The sequence below is a fragment of the Parasteatoda tepidariorum genome, chromosome 2, assembly GCF_043381705.1.
Source record: "Parasteatoda tepidariorum isolate YZ-2023 chromosome 2, CAS_Ptep_4.0, whole genome shotgun sequence".
Classification (NCBI taxonomy): Eukaryota; Metazoa; Arthropoda; class Arachnida; order Araneae; family Theridiidae; genus Parasteatoda; species Parasteatoda tepidariorum.
The window spans coordinates 21433074-21455076 of NC_092205.1; the positions used below are offsets into that span (position 1 = coordinate 21433074).

The window sequence follows — 22003 nt, forward strand, 5'->3', positions numbered from 1 at the left end:
GGTCCTCGTAATCTTACAATCATGTAAAGTGCTCGACTTCGCGCGCAGGTCGTCGGGCTACCGAAGCGGGGGTGCCATCCCTTCCGCAGAGGATCAAAATTGTGATGGCATGTCTTCGGAAAAAAAGTTTTAATGTTTCCCAGACCGTCGCCAATAGCCCATTGTGCAGCTCTAGTGCGACGTAAATGAACAGCAACAACAGCATGTATTTAGTGCCTATGAAAAACTACAATTAACATGATATCAAATGTAATCTGTTATCAATAGTAACTATTGCAAAAATTACTTAAGCATGATTGGAATCTGTGATAACAAAGCAGTTTTTGATGGGGGGAGGGTTTCCTAGATGAATAAGTACATTTTCTCAGTTACTAAAACTTTTTAATCTAAAGATTAATTCTTTATTTAAATTTGCACCCATTAATAAAATTTATTACACATAATTGCAATCAATAACAATCGATATAATAACACAATAATCAATAACACTCTGCCAAAATTTTACGGTTCTCATATAAGAATATCCTTCTTCCGTTAATTTGGATTGATGATACAAAACTTTTTTTAAAAATTTTAATTCGTACTGAAAGCAAAATTTATTATTTTTAGTACTCTAAAATACTTAGTAACGATTAATACAATTTTTAAAATCATTTTTGCGAGCGAAAAAATATTGGTACCTGTTTCGAAAACCTGTAAAAATCTCAAATTATTTATTGACACAAGTGACGCTTAATTTAATGAGATATAAAATACTACTCGTATTGCCTATATAAGTGTTTTGGTAATGAGAACCGTCTATATCAATAAGGGTGGATATTATAGGTACTTTGGTAATAGGTTTTTTCTACCCGCTGAAACAGTTAAGTACACTAATATCACATTTGTGGCACTTAATACGCAATCTTTAATTTTTTATTTTTTGTATTTTTCTGTGCAGTAAATCGATATAACACTTCTCTCTACATCCTGTCTTAACTTGCTCCGGTCCAAGTGATCACGAGCTCTCTTCAGTCTTCATTACCTAAAAGTTGCCTCCGGTTGAAGTACCATGCAGCTCTCTCAAGTCATCCGCAATTCTTGAAACGGGAAGAACAGACTGTATCCGCCGTCAGATCTCTATTTTCTATGCAACATGCCATTTGCAATATGAAGCGAATCTCATATAGCTCAATACTGTTTAGTGGTAGTGAAAAAGTTTTGCCAGTATGCAGATTCAATCAATTTAAGATCAGGGTCTTCCATTTGGCCTTGTCTTTCTCTTCGTCACTCCATGGATTTGGTTTCGCTATCTTTGAAACCGTAACTAGGAGTAACTCGGGATTCAATGGCTGATATTTCTGCAGCAATATCTGTAGCTTTCATGGCATGACTTCCTCAATAGTGCACCGACATTTCCTTGCTAAGTACCTTTGTTTTGACAAAACTCAAGTTGATATTTCTATCACTGGATTATATCCAATTTTAGATAAGTTATATTACTGGGTGGAAGATTTTTTTAGTAAAAAAGACTCAGTATTTTGATGCATGCACAAAAATGGAAAGCTCGAAAGTACGCTATTATTTTAACAAAAATAGACTAATGTTTTGATTTTTAATTTTTGGTTGCGACACTAAGCTGCTCGTATAACGTCCTTTGTCACGGAAGAAGCCAGTAGCTCTTTTAACATTACCTGGTAGGCACCTGTAAGCCTAAGGAACGGTATTGAGCAACTTCACATAGCCACAGATACTCGATTATAGAATGGGTTATATTCACACAATACAGGACAACACAGATATAGACATCCCTGTCCCACGCAAGATTCAAACCAGTGACCATTGGATTCGCTGACCTCTCATCAACCAAGCAAGAATATAGATTATTTAAAAATTATTTATTCAATCTTTAAAAAAAAATTTATTTTCAAGCATTTTCCTATGATTTTATTGAATAGTTCTGTGACAGATGAGCATTTTCTAACACATGGGATTGTATAACAGGATTCTTTTATAAAAAAGTAGCGTATGCAACGCCGACGGGTTTTTGTTTCATAAATATATTGTTTCAAATAATCTGATGTCCTGAAATTCGATGAAAATGCTATCATAATTTTTATTTCATTTAAATAGATGGGTAGTTTGCGTAAGTTGTCAAGCTTTTGTGTATACAACAGAAATATCAACATAATTCAGAATTAGCTTTCATTGAAGCTATTATTCTAACATTTTGCGGAGTGCATGAAAAGTATCGAAAATCATTTTGATATTGACAATTTGTACAAATCAAAACAAAATAGGCTTCATTAATATCAGTCATGAGAATAATTCAAAGGAGCCAGGATATAATAAATGAAGAGACTTAAAAATTTCAGTTTGTTATAATTATTAGGAAAGATTAAGAGAATCTTCAAAACAAAATCAAAATCAAAATAATATTTTTAAAAACCACGTTTTTGTAGTGGAGAATAATTATTAAAAAGCAAAAATTTGAAAAACGTGGGGCGCATGAAATACCCAACAGTAACAGTATATGTGTTCATGAGAGTATGTGTATGTATATCTGTAACCGTATCTGAATGTGGATGTGGTTGTGCATGTGTATGAGTAAGAAAATGTGTATATGTATGTGTATTTACTGTAATGTATGTACTGTATGTAGTGTACTGTTATGTATTTCATACGCCCCACGTTTTTTGTTTTTCAAATGTTTGTTTTTTAATTATTATTCTCCACTACAAAAACATGGTTTTTAAAAATATTATTTTTATTTAAACTTTTTTTTTGTACTCACTTCCAAAATCTCAATTTTACTTTCACTCACTGTACACAAAACTTTTCAACTGACATGTGACACTCATTTGAAATAATCGAATCGACAACAAAAGACAATCGCGAAAATATTAATTTTTCTCTAAGTTTAATTTTATTTTACTTTGTATGTCTTTTTCCACTTCATTTTCATGCATTGTCATCCAATTCTAAACTATGTGCCAAATTTGAAGTCTGTAGCTAGTCGGGAAGTTAGTTTAAAATCGATTACAAAATTCCACCCTAACAACCATACACGAAGGCAAGTTGATATAAACGTGGTAAAAACAAGCACAAGTAACATATACGTTTCACACATCACCATATTCATGCGAATAATAATTCTGTGTGCTAAAGTTAACTAAAGTTCAAAGTTAACTAAAATCATAAAAAATAAACTTTTACATTGGAAACAAATAACGATGATAATTATCCTCCTTTATCATTTAATATAGAAGAATATTTATCTAATGCCTTATGCGGTAATTTCATGAAATACAAATTAAGAATAGAGTCAAAGTTCGAAACAACACAATCAGATTGCTGGCAAATTCTAAATGGATGGAAGCTAGGATAAGTCATATTATTACATAAAATCGATAAAATATGCGTACACAAGAGAAATATAAAATATATTCAAATAACATTGCACACGCGCTCCATCATTATCGAGATTAAATATACTGTACACGTTTTTAATTTAATCGCATTATCTATTTCTTGGTAAGAAATTTAATGCTTTTGAAAGTTTTAATTAACTCATTATAAATATAAGCACTGCATTTTGCACAATAAATATTAAAGAATTATTTTTACAAATAAAAACTCACTTGATAATCGGCACAATTATCTTGAACATTGATGAATCTAGTCTTAAGTACATTCATCTTGTAGATGTTTTCAAATAACAAATGTTCTTTTTTTAAGTTTTCCAGTTTCATAAATCAAATTTTTACTTACCCGTGGAATTCTATCAGCTTCAACAGATTTCAGTTTATTTTTAACCGTTACCACTGTCCTAATATTGAATAATATAATATAAAAGTATTATATAGCATATATAATATAATTACTAGTATGTAAAAATACGAGCTAACCACGACGAATGTTTTAAAATTAAATGAAAATGGCAGCAAACGATTTTAGTCTGCGTAAATAGTTCCGATTGGTTTTCCAGCTCACGTGACAAAAAACGACTGATTTCAAAGCAAAAACTGATTCCATTTATCGTTACAACGCCAGTGCTCTAAAAAATACGTCAAAAGCTGCAGTAAAAATTGCAGCATTTTTTTTACAATGCATTATTGTTACCATCTCTGTTATTTTATCTTCACGGAGAATTGTTCCTCTATCTTTCCATTTTCTGTAGGATTTATCACACATGTTGTTAAAATTGTTTAAAAACAATAAAAACAATAAATCATAATATTATCTAACATATTTTCTAATCTTTGCATAGGGCAATTATTGCAAGAAAAGGATTTGAATCCGATTAAAGAAAGCTGTATAATCCGTTGTGGCAGAAAATCTTGCTTGTAAGTGATAAAATTTAGCACAATTATTTTTAATTATTTTCCTTTTGCATTTACTTTCCACTAATCTGGCAACAGAATAATATTTACAATTTTGACGCCTGAAATAATCTGTCGTTCAAACTCGTTTCGATTGCAAAAGAGGCAACTTAAAGTTTACTTAAACCTACGGAAATAAAATCACTCTGAATGAATTTGAATCTAATAAATTTGTGAATGGGATACCTGCAAGTGACATAGTAGGGGTATCTCGATCCTGATTTTTTGTTGAAGCTTGGCATTTGTTTACGTTAGCAACTGTTATTTCCATTCTATTTCGAGTAAGCCAAGTCCGTCAAGATAAATTCTCTTAAATGATGCATTTTATATATGTTTGCACGAAGATTTCAATTCTCTCACTATACATTTCTTACATAATACAAAGACAAACATAAAGCCATATAGAACAAGCTAGTTATGCATCGAAAATGCCAGGTACACAAAACAAAAATACATCAAGGTTACAATCAAATATTAGAACAAATATTAAATTTAAATAAAGTAAAGGAAGTAAAAGGGAAAGAATGATATTTCAATTAATTCCATGTGTGATACAGCACTGTATTTAATTAGCACCACGTTAATTAGCATTCCAACTAATGTAGAGAAACTTAGCTCGGCTTTAACACGCCATTTTGTTTATAAGCGATCAGTCGGTGCTAATGACATAGCTCAAATGTGAGGGTGTACATGTTTTTCTTTTTCTTGAAGTGCAAATATCCAATTAAGTGCCAAACTCAATCGTTCAAACAGGTGATTTCAAATATACTAATTACTATGGTTATGATAAATGAAAATGACCATAACTCCAAAAGTTATGCAGGGAATTTAATGAAACTGGCACACATTATAATAATACACATAATACACATATAATAACACATTACAATAACACATTATAATAATATAATAAGTGCACATAATAATGCAAAAAATAACATAAAAAGTATTAACCACACATTTATGGTGATATAGATATTAGCATAGCTCAAAAATTATACTAATAATTAATATCAGTTTTTGAGTTTAGTCATTAAAAACTACATGGTAAAAATTTTGCAAAATATATTGTTCAAACAATGTTCACCTTTATAATATAAATAATAAAAAATAATAATTTAAAAAAGAATATTTTTTAAAATAATTTATCTATGGAGTAACGAGTTTTTAAATTGAGCGCAAAAATAATTTTTTGTCTTAAGTAATTCTCAAAATCTTTTGAAATGCTCAAAAAAAATGGAATCAGCACCAAAAACAACGAACTTTCCACTGTTCTCCTAAATTATTGGTACCAAATTTTCTAAATTGCGGCTACTCCTTTTCTTATATTCTGAGGGTCAAATCCAAATATGTCAAAAAAATGGCATGTTTATTAAGAGAAATTGGACTTTTGTCTGATTTCGAAACTCACAATATGGCCTCTACGAATTAATAGTATAGGTAACTTCAGCCTCTCGAATCATTAAGCCTTTGACCCAGATGGCACACCGGTGTCCATTCTACATATTTTTCTGGCGCTCTAATTACGAACAAAAAATGTGTTTTAGTATTTTTTAATTGTAAAATACAGTCTAATAGTTACGACAAAAAATCTGTTAGATTTTCGGAATCATATTTGTTCCAGAATATAAAATTCAGAAAATGTAGTTTGAGTTTTCTTTCATGCACATTTTCAAGTCTAGAAATTTTGTAAATGAAAGAGATTTCAGTGAAAGACAACCGTTTCTCTTAGATCTAAATAACTTCAAATAAGTATGAATTTGAAAAATGATTGTTTGAAAGTGATCCGTGTTTGGAAGACTTTACCTTTAATGCAGAAATAAACACCGGTGTTTTATGCTGTATTTTATAAAGTATTTCATAAAAATAAATTATTAAAATGCTAAATATAATCTTTTTCTCTTATTATGAACCAAATTAGTACAAAATAATAAAAAAAAAAACTTATGAAAAATTTGTTTAATAAAGATTTTGCGTCAAAGGGTTAAGCTTGTAATTGAAATTTCAGTCCTTAAATCAAAACTTACTACTATGGTATCTTTTCAATTTTTCACACTCTAAATCGAATATATTTATATTTATCGAGGATATATTTATATTTATTTTTTCAAATGCATATTGATATGCAACATGCATGATTAGATATTCTTTCATGATTGAAACTGTATCAAACAAATGACCTACTTTTAAACTTAACTTATTTCTCATGTAATGGGAATGACACATTTGATTTTAACCATTCGGGTTTACGACGAAAACACTCTATGTAAACTGAAACCTAACTGGTGTTTGTTAATTGAATCTAAAGGACAACAAGTTGACTTATGAAGTTCCTTTCCTTTCATTTCAAATTAATAAAGCTATTTAAATTTTAATCATTAAATTTTATTATAATATTAAACTGCGTGTTTATTCAAAATTTTCTAAAAACAAATTTTTTCTCTCATAAGTCATTTTAAAGTCCTAAAATTTATAATAAAAAATAAAATCAAAGCATGCACATATTTAATTAACAAATTATAGTTTGATTGTGTTATTTTTTCAGTGAAAAATCGTATGAAGTAAAAATTTTAAGAGGAGGGGAAGTACCGGTAAGTTATATGTTTAACAAATGTTTTTGGTCTGTTTCTCGTAATTATATTCATTATTTTTGAATTCAGACTCAAGTTCTAGCTGATTATTGGAAGTATTTACGAAGGGAAGTAAACTGTCTCGGAAACATTATATTAAGCTTTGGTATAGTAAGAGTACTCACAATTTCGAAGTTATAAGAGAATGAGGCTTGATTGAGCCATTCCTGTTTTAGATAGACTTTTGATTGGCAAAAGCTTTTAGTTTTCGAAACAGATTTGATATTCTATTTCAGAAATTTATGGTAATTTACTTTGCTCTTACTGTTCTTTTGAGTAATTGCAGAGTTGTGTGTGCTCATGTTTTTAACTCTTATTTCACTAAGACATTATCTTTTGATAATTGTTTCCATAACCTGACTTTCTACAGTTTTTGAAAATCATAAAATCAGTTTGTTGGATGACAATTTTTTTAAATGTTCAGTTTCTTCTTATAACTATTTTAATGACATTGTTTTTGTAATACTAAATTATTAATTATGCAAAATTAAAGATAGTTGGTAAACTAAAAATAGAGAAATGCAAATTTATTTCTTCTGCTCTGTCAAGACAATAATAAGTAGTTTCAGCAGACAAAATATTAGTTTTTAATTTTAGTGAATTTGTTGTTTAATACAGTACAGGTAATGTCTACACTGTAAAAAATTCGGATGAAATTTTGGCTACAAGTGCCGTTACACAGGATGTCGATACATTTTATCGTAAAATCCTTTTTTTTATATCAATTTCAAGTTTTAAAACACAAATTTTTTACTTATTTTTTATGTGCTTAAAAATTTGCTTGATTTCAGTGAATATTTTTATTAACTGAATTATTTAAGCTATTGCACAATACAAAAAACTTAATTTTTTTTATAAAAATGTCCATATTTGCGTAAGTATTTAAGCTAGGTTTATGAAATTTTATGCAGTTATTGCAAATAAGAATCAAAGTTATAATCTTGTTACTTGATTTTCTGGCATAGGGTGTTCAAAATTACTTGTTTATTTCGTTATTTATTTTCGGTCCCTAAAACATTTTAAAGTCTTAAATGTTGTTGCTAAATATGAAAAAGGGTATTAACTAATTATCTCTAAAGTTTTCCTTCTTTATTGTAAGGTTGTGGATGCGTGAATGGGAATATCGTATTTCAATATTCCAGGGTCACAAATTGGGGTATGCAGGACAATGGAAACTTTCCGCGTCTTAAAGGGGAATGGAGAAAATAATGTGGTGTCAACGCTGGAACTCGAACCCCTATTCCGTCAGTCATGAGATTGACAGACCAGCCCTCTAGGCTATAACATGTACACAATTATATGTACCATTAGGTGGGCCTAGTTATTGCAATAAAATTCTGGTTGTTTAACTGTATTAGTTTAAAGCAGTGAATAAACAATTTTTCTCTTAGAAAACAGTTTGAATACCATCTCATTTAGTATCTTTTGGCTGTCTTGTTTTAATATGATAAAATAGCAATTAAGTAAATTGTTATTTACGCATTTTTTCCGAGACATTTCTAAGCGCGGGCTTTAAAAAAAGAACTAAATATTTAATTAACGAAAAATATTTGAACCCCAAGGAACATATACTTTAAATTTTTTCTTATTTTTTATTTTCATGAAAAACTACGCTTTCGCTAAGTTAGTAAACAAGTTAAACTATTTCTTGTGAAACCGCATCTATTGCAATCGATTAAAAATTATCGGATATATTAAGTTTTACATTTTCCTTTTATGGTCATCTAACAAAGACTTACCCAATGATTTAGTGATATACATAACACCTGAATCATACGTAATCAATGCAAGCAAGAAAATCATTGCATTTATATTTCATTCATAGATTTTATTTCATTAGGCACTATATCTGTATAATGATTTCATATTTTTTTAGTGCAACTCATCTATCATAACAGATGAAAAGGAAGCATTGTTTTGCAAGTGAGTTTTTTGAAATGACTTAATAAATACAAAACTTACTGAAAACAACTATAAAATGTAATTTTATTCCTGTTCATTTTTTATTAAAAAGCATTTTTGCAATCTAATACTTAAATAAGCATTGAAAATATTTGTAGCAATTGTAATTGTACCCTTATACACTTAGCAATGTTGGAATCGCTGTGGTGAATAATTTCGCTCAAATTTACTGCAACACACTGTAAAAAAATTGATGCAATGCCTATCCGAATTCGGTGATGAAAAACCCCCGAAAATCGTGTACTATTTTCAGTTAATAACGAATCGAAAGTTCATACAAACGTTAAAGGGTGTTGTTTAATCTAAACTCGAATTCATTAGAAACCTTACACCAATACCAGATGCATTTACTGCATTCATGATTATTTTCGCCATTTTTGACCTAAGTTTGGATCCATTAGACCTCTACGGTTTGTTTAAATTCTCTCACGTAAAGGTAAAAGTTTCTTTTCCGCCTCACAAGATGAACATTTTATAGAAGCAGAAATAAAATCTCATAAAAGGCATGTTTATTTTTAGCTATATGATAAAGATAATTATATTCTCACAAAAAGATTTACATAAATCTGATATTTTTTTTTAAAAGATTTCATAATATACAATTTCTTCCAGCTTTGATGCTGCTAAGTTAGTGCTCTGTGCAGAGTGCATATTTGATTAAAAATTAATTATATTTTAAGAATTGTTGTACAAAAGTATTCGATATTAGTTTTTCTTATTTTATACACAGTAATATATTTTGGCGTATACTTGCCACGACTTTTGATGTTAGCGTTTTAAAGTTATCTATAATTTTTTGTAGTGTATGTAGTCACTGTTTTAATTTACTGTTTCTCTGTTATAGTTTTATTTATTTATTCCTTTACTTTTGTTTTTTTATTTATATACAACACATATTTTTAAGAGCATTCATGATCAATTTTAACTTTATTGCAAAAATATTTCGTTTTTAAAAACAAGCACATTTTTAATAATATATTCACACTAATTCTTTCAAACAATTGATATTTGGTCAATTTTATGTTATTTTTTTTCACAACTGCAGTTCTGTATTTAAAAATGTATTTAGCTTATATCTCAACAGGAGAAACAGTGACCACTACGCAATAAAATTTTTTAAAGTATATTTCATCGTGAAAATAACTTTACTGACTTTTACGTGTAGCATATCTTATTATAAATTAAAAATTTTAATGTTAATGCATAACAAAACTGCGTGTAAAGCAGTGAAAAATAACATTCTTAAAGTAGAGAAACATTGACAATCTAAAAATAATTTGTAAATCTAAAAACAACAAAACAGTGTGCAAAGCAGTGTAAAATAACATTCTTAAAGTGGAGAAACATTGACAATCTGAAAACAATTTATTATTAAACGTTAATTTGATGTTAAACCATCCTTAGAATTGTGTGAATTAACTCTTTTTTCCAAATTAACACCAAATTTAGTTCAATTCAAAGGTTGTATGAAATATTTACCCCGACCTGCCCCAATTTAGGGCATACGGGTAAATGTTTATTAAAATCAAGAAAAACAGAAAAGTACATAAAATACAAAAGTAACATTACAGAGTAACATTATGTAAACATTACAGAGTCTGATGGCAACAGCAGCAAAATAATTAAAATGCTCCGAGAGTCCCGCCTTATAGTGCCGAAGCCAACGGGGCTTCCCTTATAGTGAGCCAAAGACACAAATGAAAAATTTTACAACACATCGCAGGAAAGTACAGTATGACATGTAATGCATCATGTGCAGGCAGTACATAGGATTAAAACGAGTAATATTACGGAGTAAGTTGGGTCGCTAAACCAAAGCGATCATTAACATTCTGACAGGATATAAAGGACACAAAGTATAAACTGTTGATGTATTCAAGAACAGTAAAACATAAAGTGAACTATTAAAAAAAACGTGTACCTGAAGTGAACATAAGAAAACATTAAAAGGTCACAGGTAAACGGAGGTCCCAAGTTAATATAGGTCAAAGAACCAATACAGTCGATGACAAATTGACAGCAGGTAAGACAGAAGAACAAGAAAATCTCAAATGTAAAACAAAAGGAGGTGAAGATGTAAAGTGGTAAAACAAAACAATTATCAAATACAATTAAAAGGCGATGCTAAAATTTGCAAAGCAAGGAAAGGCAATGTAAATAAGCCAATTAAACAGCACAATGTAGTGAATAAATAGATTAAAACAGAATTAAAAAGCGAATGAGATGGATAAAACAACAAAACGTTGCCAAAATAACGGGAAGCGAACAGGCGGGCAGCCCAACAACCGGGACTGAGTTTAGTTCGTGTAGATCGGATCCAAAATGTCATCAGGGGGGAGTGCGTCCTCCAGGGTAAGTTCAAAGGTTGTATGAAAGCCATAATTGCACTCTAAAATCCCTAGTGTTTACACCAAAAGTGGAATATCTTCACTTCTGGGAGCTCCAATGTTGGCGTGGTTTGATTTCGACCGTAATTTTTTACAGCCGATAACAAGTTAGTGAGTATTTGCTGTTGTCTACAATGTTGCTTCTCATCTGCAGGTACTTAAGTTTGCTGCTAAAAATATGTATGCGTGTCATACAATCATAATAATGTATATTTGTTTTGTTTGTATATGTTTTTATAAAGTATGTATATGGTTTTAGTTGTGTTATAAGGATATTTGTATTTTAATTATCTGCAAACTTCTAGTCTCTGCAAACGGTTTTAAATAGTTTTATAATGTATCATTTCTATCGACTCCTGCTCCGTTAAGCCTATTTCGAATTTAACAATATTCTCTCTGCTGTGCATGTGATTAATTTATAAACTAATCTTATTTTAGGATTAAATGTATGTGTACAATGTGTATGTGTATGTGAATGTACAATCTAAACAGCTGATTCTTACTTTATATTTCCTCGTAAAAATACCTTTATAGTTTCTTATGTTTATCATATCTTACCGTAACTATAAATTTTTGTGTAAATCGATAACAAAAATGGCGATTGTTAATGGCTTCTTTACACCAAGTAGTGTAAAAAAATTCTTGGTGTTTTTCAGCACTAGGAACTATCCATTATTTTGGTGTAGTGGATCCCTCCTTTGGTGTAAATAATGGCCCTCATTTTTTGGTATTCTAACCCCCCGAATTTTTTTTACAGTGCAGATCCGAGAGTTACGCATGGTGTTCCACTGTACCACTTAGTTGTGAAGTAGTTGACACCACTTTTGGTGTTAAGATGCGCAAAAGCTTCTAACAGTGCAGTAATATGATCAGTTGAAACCACATAATTATATATCTCAAACTTAACTACACTCTACAACGAGTAAATTTTGGCAAAAACATGGTTTAACTTAACACTTTATTACGATTGAGGCAAATAGTTTAACCTACCACTATTATGGTTCAACAATGAGCAGTTTATCAGGAAAGATATCACTAATTCTTTTCTTAATAAAAAATATTTTTGAATGAAAATGAAGATAATTTTTATATGAATTTGTAATATTTTGCAGGCTGAACAACATATCTTTGACGATAACGTTTAACCAATTCTCACTTACAAAACTGACTTCTGTGCCCAGAATACAAGTAAGTAAATATGCAAACTTAGATGTTTTGTTACAGAAAAATTGTGCTTTATGTAAATACAATGATTATAAATATGCTTTAAGACGAATTTGTGTCCTACCACATGATATAGTTGGTTTTGAACTAAACTTGATTTAAATTACCAATTATTGTATTTGGTCTTTATCTTAAATATATATAATTTTTAATTTTTGGAATTAACTTTCTGTAGCTTTGAGAAAGTCCTATTATTTTTTCAGCATTCAGAATATGTATAAAATCCACTTAGTTCCTTGGTTTTCTCTTTTTTTCTTTGTACTTTTAATTACTTATTTTCCATTTCACACATAAAATATTAAAAATATATAGATATCAAAGTCTTCAAGAAATATTTTTAAAAAAATAAATAAATAAAATTTTATTGACTTTTTCAAAAATATTTATTTATTCATGAGGAGTATTAATTATTTCCTATAAAGTAATTATTATTTCCTTTTAAAGTTTTTCATTTTTTTACTGAATACAACAACTAAATAAAGAATCAAATCGATTTGATATACTCTTTAACTTTGCATAGAAATTAAACTGTGTGAGATATTGAAATACGTTTTCATGTTTTTTAAAAAAGATACTAACAACATTTATTAGAAACATTTATTATACTTTTTTAGAAATACTGCAAAGTTTTTTTGATGATTTCAAAAAGGCTGCTGAATTTTTAACACACGAACGTAATAAAAATGTATAAGTTGCATCTTATAATTCATTGTCTAAATATCTAGTATTTGTTTTGTAGTTTATGAGAAGACTGTGTGCAAAGTTTTAAAAAAAATAATAATTAGTTTAAAAGTTGTATCTAAAAAATGGTTTTTAATTACTGGTAATTAAAAAGTTCCTTGCGAACGAATTTTATCTTTTTAAATAAATTTTTTTTTCCAAAAACTTTGTTATAAGCAATCAAATAAGTATAAGTGGTTATGTTAATCGCATAAAAATATAATGGCATTACATCTTTATTTTGTCGCCAAAAATTTCTTAAAATGCGCGCTTCAATATGTTTGCTTAGTTATTAAAACAATTAATTAAATATGATATTGAGTTAATAAAATGCATTTAAAATCAAGCAAAAAACAGCGAAGAGTATCAGAAAATTTTATTAACAATAAAACGAAACCTGGTGTGAGAAGAACTTTTTGAAGTTTTGAGAACATTGAAAAATTCCATTACGAGAAAATGCATGCAACTTTGTCAATGCGAACTACATTTTGAAGTATTGACCATTAAAAATTCATAATTTTATGACTCCGTACGAAAAACTCTGATGATTTAAACACGGTTTGTTGCCTATTGCTTAGTAAATTGTAACTTTCTTTAATATCTCAAAACCAAATAATAGATTTTCGAAGGATTTTTCTAATTTTGAACGGGTAGTATGAGGTTTTGGTAGTATCCCCTTAACTAATAGTTCGAATATTATGAATAATTAAAACGAATGAAGTGAGTTCTATTACTTTGTTCGAAATAAATCAAAAGATTCTAACTAATATGTTATATAATCACCTTTAATCAATGTGTGTAATCTAGTAAACATTTTAAATAAGTATGTTTTTTGCGTTGGATAACGTATCGAATGATATACTAAAAAAATGGAATTCCTGAAAGTTTATTCATTGCAAAAAAAAAAAAAAAAAAAAAAAAAAAAAAAAAAAAAAAAAAAAAAAAAAAAAAAAAANAAAAAAAAAAAAAAAAAAAAAAAAAAAGAAGAAGAAAAAAAAACTGGTAAAATCCTCTACCAACTTCTTATTTTCATTTATTCTATTTTTTAAACCATAATATTAATGGAAACAGGGACAAGTTTTAATCTAGACTACAGAGTATTGATTACTCGTTTAAGAACAATGGTGTAAAAATGATTACTTTGCTTGCCCTATTCTTCAAAAGAACAATATAAATTTATTTTCTAACATTTTGGATGTTCTTGCATTAAATTGCCTATATACTCTAAATTACATTACAAATATTCTTCGAAAAAAATATTTAAAACATTTTCGAACTAACATCTAACTTTTAACAGCATATTGAAATAGCAAGCAACGTAGGAGGCTACCTAGGATTATGGACTGGTTTCTCTATCATCCAGTTTGCTGATTTAATTTTCAGCATCTTCTTAGTTATATTTTATACAGTCATTTACTTGAAAGAGGTGCGTATTGTTATCTGTGCTTTTTTTTATATAACCTCACTTGCAATTCTTTTATGTTATCTTACTCACTTCAGAGTTTCAGTTTATAAAATAAAGTATTTCTCTTGCATTATTAAGTAAAAGCAGACTTCCTAAATAAAATGGGAAAATATTTATGCCAAAAGGTAACCAAAACATGACTCATTTAAAAGTATTGGTGTGTTTTCATCCTCTGGCAAAGTTATGACTAAATTTCACTTTTGAGCACTGTTGGAAAACCATTTTTTTCTGAAATATTGTTTTGAAGTATTAAAAAAAATATTTTTCAATAATAATTACAATTTGTTGTTGTTGTAATTTATTTACGTCACACTAGAGCTGTTCATCGGGCTATTGGCGATGGTCTGGGGAGCCTTCTTTGAGAACGATTCAAAGACACACCATCACAATTTTGATCCTTTGCAGAAGGGATGGCACTGTCGCTTCTTTAAACCCACAACCAGAGTGAGAAGTCGAGTACTTTATGATAGAAATGTTTAACGAGGATTAATACATCCTTGGTTCCATGGCAGGCTGAACAAAGTACTCACCTACCCCCCACACACACTGACCGCAGGCACTGAGGTGTAATTTTGAATTAAATCTATAAAATAAGGCAACTTCTCTATCAAGTATTGGGAAAAATTTTCCCTCATGGAGAAATTTTTGATGGAACTAACCCACGGTGAGCTTGATGGCAAGGGAATTCTACCCTCTGATCTGTCATCACTGTGGTTGATGTAAGCCCGGTCTGGAATTCGTATCAAACAGCCATGAGTTGTATATCTTTCCTCGATGCTGCGAGGGAAGATAATATTAAATCACTCATCAATTCTGACACTATGCGTATTAGAGAACCACAAAAATTTTCCTGTCACACCCAGGCTGTGGAAAGGTGTACTAAACTTGTGAACGACTTTAAATAAAGTATGTAACCACAAAGCAATTGATGAATATATTCGAGTAATACTAAATACTAGATCAGTTATTCCTCATTTCCCCAAAATCTTAATGATTTTGGAGAAAATCTTATAAAAAAGATAACCTATAGCAAGAGTCAAAGAACCATATTCCATTGTAAATGTTTTGAAAATTCTGCATAAAAAGTGTAATTACCACACTGAAAAATTAAACCTCCTCCAAATGATGAATTCTACATCGTTCTCTTCTAACAAAACAAGCAAAAATTTGCACAGTGAAAATTGCGAAAACTTGGAAAACTTCAGGGTTTTTTTCAAAACCGACGCGCATGTAAAAAATTGAATTATTGATGAGAATTTAATCAATTTAGGCAGTTTAAAGGATCAAACAACATGAAAAAGCTAAAGCTTCATCATTTTGAAACTTATAGACTACTCATGTTTAGAACAGAGTATGGAAACACGGTTAGTGAATGCAAATTATCAATTTAAATTATTACTAAACCACCAACTGAAATTTTTAGAATTATAAGAGGTAGAAGAGATATTTTGTGACAAATTACATTTCAAAGTCCTAAAACTACCTAGTATGATGGGCCATATTTTCAATTATGAAACAAATCTGTAGAAAAAAAAATTTTTTTTTTCAAATAACACGATGAATTTACTTACTTTAGGCGTATACGTAGTTGGCACAGTGAAAAATTTAATTCCTTTTAACGAATGAATTGAACTCACTGTAATTTACAAAATATCTGTAACTTTAATATGTATTTTTATAAAAAAAAATAGGAAAGAAAGAATACTATTCGAGCGTTTGAAGTAAGAGTCGAACGGAAAGGAGAAAAAACAACTGAGACTGAACGAACGTCATTGACAGTAAAAAAATTCCAGAGATCATTCATATCTTCTATAGCAGATGTCGCTACGTCGAAATCTACGAAAGTAAAATGGATTAAACTGATGATATTTGCATTGAATGTGAGCGCCTTTTTGTACTTCGCTTTCGATTTCACAAGACAATATCTTTCCCACGAAACTGTTTCAATCGAAAGAGTAGAAAGACCCATAACCATAGATCGACCAGCAATAACTTTTTGTAATGCGAATCGGTAAGTAATTTCTCTATATTTAAAAAATGCAATCTTCGCAGTTTTACATGTTCAATTTAAGCTTACATTTGGCTTTGCTGCATTCAATTATTATACTTCAAAACTTAAATAACGAAGGAAGGTATGCAGATACCTTATTTCCGTCGCACTAGCGCTGCACTATGGGATATCGATGACGGTCTGGGTAGGATGTATGTCCATCACATGATGAGCATGATCCAAGACATGCCACTCACTACAATTTTCGAGACCGAAAAGCACCCATGTACTGCACATTTTATTTACTAAAAAATTACATCACGGGTGCGAAGTGTACTAATGTCTTTGTTGTTGGTTGTTTTTGACTAAGACCATTAAGGCAAGGGGGGCGATTGATCGTCTTTTCTAGTTGCGCTATCTATGGCCGAGAATTCGACTTCTGCCACATCCATTCTCCATACTAGTTCAAATGGCGGACCCATTCATTCACAGATCTTAGTTTTGACAGTAACGATCAATCTCAAATTCAGTAACGTTAGAGGTATAATTTGTTAGGGGAACATAGAGGACTTTGCGAGAGGTAGATTTAACGCGCACCAGTAACCATTTACTACTTGAGGAGTCTTCTGCCGGCTGGATGCGAACTCACGAACACTAGTCCAACTCCCTGCAAATCAGGTTATCCAGGTCCCTTTTCTCAAGCCTTTTAGATTGACTACTTTCGCAAATAAAAATCTTGCTTTGTGGATCTGTTAACTAAGACTTCCTTTTAAAAACTTATCGTTCTTCTTGAATATCAGTTTCATTTGAGAAATTTTGTCTTAATAATTAGTTAGCTCAAAATCCCTGAGAATCATCGAAGTTTGAAGAAGATCAAGACAATTTTCGTGACCGAAAAGCAGCCGCGTGCAGCACATTTTATTTAATAAAATATAACATTACGGGTTCGAAGTGTACTAATGTGTTTGTTCTTGTTGTTGCTGTAGGCCATTAAGTCAAATCTATGAAGCCACTAATACCAGAGAAACTCCAATTCTGTATCCTCAGAAGTATAATTTGCTATGGGAGCATAGAGGACTTAAACCTGGTAGATTTAACGTGCACCAGCCATCATTTGCTACACGGGGAGTCCTCACCCGGGCTGATTAGAACCTCCGCTCTCATGAACGTGCGTCCAGCACCCTGACAAACAGTCCTCCCCACCCCGCTATTAGTTTATTTGATAATTATTCAATAACGTATCGTAAAGAAGATGTAAAATTCCAGATATGAAATTGTTTTCTTCATGAAGAGAAAAAAAAATGCAGTGACAAGCAAATGATAAAGTTTTCTGATCGAGAATTTCCACGGAAAAACTATGACAAAATGTAATAATTTTCACTTCCAAACGTACAACTGACGCTCAATTCTGTATGTAAAACGTTAACAATGGAAAAAATTGTATTCCTGAATACAATCATCATATTAAATGTGTACGGCAACGTTTTAGCAATGGTTGAACATACTCGTGAACAAATTCTTATACAATTATAATTTCAAATGACAAAATATAAAGTTTGCGCCAACACTGGTTGAAACGGACATTTAAAAACACGACTGAGAAATTATACAACTCAGAAACTGTTCGAAAGATTTAGCTTAAATACCATTACCATTTAAACCGTTAATCGAGGCACTTACTGAAAATCCAAATATTTGAACAAAAACGATTTAGGAAAAAACCTTTTAATTGCTTAACATCTGGTATCTAATTTTATCAAATTTATAATATAATATATTTCACTAAAAACTTACGTTACAGAAAGTGTAGTGTAACAAAAAGGAATTTTTAGTTATCAAATCTTTGTTTAGAATGCACAAAACATGAAGCGCGAAATCTATGCTACAAAAAATTCAAATTTAAAATTACATTGCATTTTAGTAAGTGTCTTGTCTCAAATTAAAATTAACTTTGCATAAAATGATTGATTTAGAGCTTTGCGTAGTTGGCATCTCCACCCATTGATGAATCTTGTAATTAATTTTAAGATTTAATGAGGATAAAATGTTTATCAAATTAAAATTACATTCTACTATTAGACAGCAAAATAAAAAATAGGGGCACTCCGAATAAATTTTGATGGTTGAAAATGAGGTATATTTAAAATTTGATTTCTCAGAAATTATTCTATAGATTCCGCACAAATTTTGTATTCTACTATTAAAAGTTAAGGTACTACAGCCGACCGGCCTGTGTAGGAGGCAGGGAACTGTCCTTGCATCAGAGGGGTCTTGGGTTCGAATACCGGACAAGGCATGGAGGTTTCTCTCTCTCATTGTGTGTTCTCATTTGTGTGTGAATGTGACCCGCCCTTCTAATTCCTGGCCATAGATGGCGCCTCTGAAAAACAGGAACAATCGCACCCCCACTGCCTAAAAAGGTATACGGCAAAAACAAAAATAAAATGGTACTACTACTATAACTGTAGTTACTATTTCGCAAATTTTTCTTTCATTTTATTGATAAACAAATTTTAAAACTGTATGCAAGATTTTTTAATTCGCTTAAAAAGTTCTTGAATTATGATAGAATACTCAAAAAATAAAATTAACGTTAACCGCGTCCCTGATTATCCCGAGTTAACTCGGTTACGTATATATACAAATATTTATCATCCCGAGAAAAGTCGGGCTTAGCAGAATTTGTCAATACATTTTGTTTTATCACGTTTTAACTCCGCCGGAAGCAAAAAACATAATTTGTTGTGACTGGAAGTTTGGCAAGTTTTATTTGGGTGTTTTGATGTTGGACTGTGAGACTGCTCACGTGGTTTGTGCTATTGTATATTCGATGGCTGCTGAATTTACATAGCAATAAGAGTAAAAAAAAAATGGCGTATTCCTTCACAGAAGTTTGAAAAGTATAACTTTGTGTCGTCTCTTGTTTTAAGAACTATCACACAAAAACTAATATTTAACTTTTTTCATTTGCTCGAAATAACTCGGGATAGTAAACTGGTTTTAAAGGTTTTTTACTCGTAAAAAAATCAATTTTCAACTTAAAACTTTTGCATTATGTTTTGTTTTAGTTCCTTCGATTTATTAATAAAATAAAAAAAAAATATGTTGATTTTTTGCATTTTTTTTCTAAATAATTGGTATGATTTCATATTTTAAAATATAATATGCCCTAATTAATAAGCATATTTAAGTCCAACCTTTCAAACAATTAAGATTAGTAGAAACTAAAGTTCCGATCATTAAGAAAGCTATTTAAAGTGGTCGTTTATTATAATTTTTTATTTCTTAAAAATTTTTATTTTTATTTATTTATCTATTTTTAAGTTTTTTTGCGCACTGTACATTGTACCAATTTGTTGTCCAAAATATTAGAGTGATTGTTTCATATACCAAAAGAATGTTAATTACAGTGCAAACGTGTAAGTCTCATTCTCTTGAACCAGAGCTTGTTTCCCTTTTTTGCTCGTTTCAATTTCCGAAAGAAAGAGATAAGAATTATAAGTTTTTATTCAAAACTTGATAATGTATTTATCGTGAAAATTTTTTTAAAATTTCTTGACTTTTGATCTTAACTTTTATTATGTTTTTCTATTTGCAGACGACGCCGTCGATATGTCTGCAATATATATCCACATAAATGTGTTTTTTTCAATTCCGAGGAAGAGGTGTGCAGCAGATACCCCAGATACTGCAACTACTTAAATATGTACAAAGGCGTAAGTCTTGCTCATTTGATTATTATAATTGAAGAACTTTGGGGGAAGAATCAATTAAGTATCATTTTATTAAAAAAAGGAGGTTTCTCGTAGAAAGTTAGTGTTTTGATCCTTATTTAAATATATAAGATTTTTATTTTTATTGCTTGATTTGCGTGAAAATATAACATTACAGGGCGCTCTAATCTATCAATATACTCAATAACCTCATGTTTGTTAGTTTACCCCTGCCCCCAGCAAAAAAAAAGTAGAAAAAAGAAAGAAAACAGAGCTTATTCTTATAGGAACAGAATCGTGAAACTCGTATCAGATCCTTTCACAGTGTAAAGAACCATAGCTTCGTTGGGTCGCGTCGCATTCTACGTTTATAACTAGTGTAAATACATGTTGTAACGTATTTTATCCGTTTATTTAATCCATTTTCTTTCCCATGATGCCCGGTGTCATTTGTCCTGACACCATCTTAAAAGAGCTCAGGCATTTCAGGCCAAAATAAGAAGTTTCCTTACAGGCACCCGGCTACGTATCTGTGACTTTTCTCATTCTTCTGCGTTTGTCGTAAAATACACTTGCACATTTTACTTATATTACCATTCTAATGTTTTTTCATTCACGTCTTAAGCAGATTTTTCATTGCTGGCAGCGAGTGTTTATGGGCTTGTGAGTGAATATTGGCTTTACAATTACTGAATTTTCAAATTTCATCAATTATCTCCTGAACTACAGAAAAGATTTTAAATGGAATTTAGTATACGAATAAGCCAATAGGTAGAAAAAGTTATCAACATTAGATAGTAGATGTAAATATCGAAAGTTATAGATATGAATTACTGATGGAAAGATAAATTGATAAAGAAAATACAATCCAACAGATAAAACATACCTGCTTAGTACTCTGCGACATCGGGAAGTACGAAACTGTGATTACGTATTGAAACAAACAATTTATCAATCAGGGGTATGGTCCTTCTTCAACGTATTTTTAGTGATTTACAGAAATCACGCTGTAATTTCACAATGTGTCTTCACTTAGACAGCTTAATTGTTAAATTGACAGTTCAAGTGTACCTGCAGTAATTGGTGTCAGTCATTCTAAAGCATTTTTTAGGTACTGAATGTAATTGTTCTTCCCAAAAAGTCCCGAATTCCCTTTATAGTGTTGACATCTGGCATCATGGTTGACCAATTCATCACTTTTAAAGATCTAAAAGTATATCTTCTCTAAATAAGTTCAAAAACCTGCCGAAAATGAATGAGACTATGTGATACTAAAAGAGAAATTTTTTTTTACAATTCTAAATAGATAAGACTTCGTTGAAAAAAACGTGCTAAAAAGCAGCAGAATTTTCAAAAAAAGTAGCAATAAAGGAAACAAAGGAAATAAAAATAAAAATATGACCACCGAAGCAAACGTCTTCTGGGGGTACCGGTCCCGGTAGCCATAAAACAAAACCATTTCTAATTGAGTGAGAAGCAAATGCTTCTATACAAAACTTCTATACAAAACCATCGGGATACTGAGGGAGTTAATTTAGGCATTTGCTTCTC

At 30.3% G+C, this 22003-nt stretch overlaps 1 protein-coding gene across 1 annotated transcript in view; it reads left to right on the forward strand.

Moving 5' to 3' along the window:
- Positions 1-4248: 4248 nt before the first annotated feature.
- Positions 4249-22003, forward strand: part of LOC122270604 (degenerin del-1-like) — a gene marked incomplete in the record, with an annotated part of 44913 nt that continues 27158 nt past the window's right edge. Inside the window, 7 exon segments of the mRNA XM_071178109.1 lie at positions 4249-4325; positions 6907-6952; positions 8868-8914; positions 12453-12528; positions 14582-14710; positions 16441-16760; positions 20338-20455. Of these exon segments, the coding sequence (XP_071034210.1) occupies positions 16612-16760; positions 20338-20455 (267 nt within the window).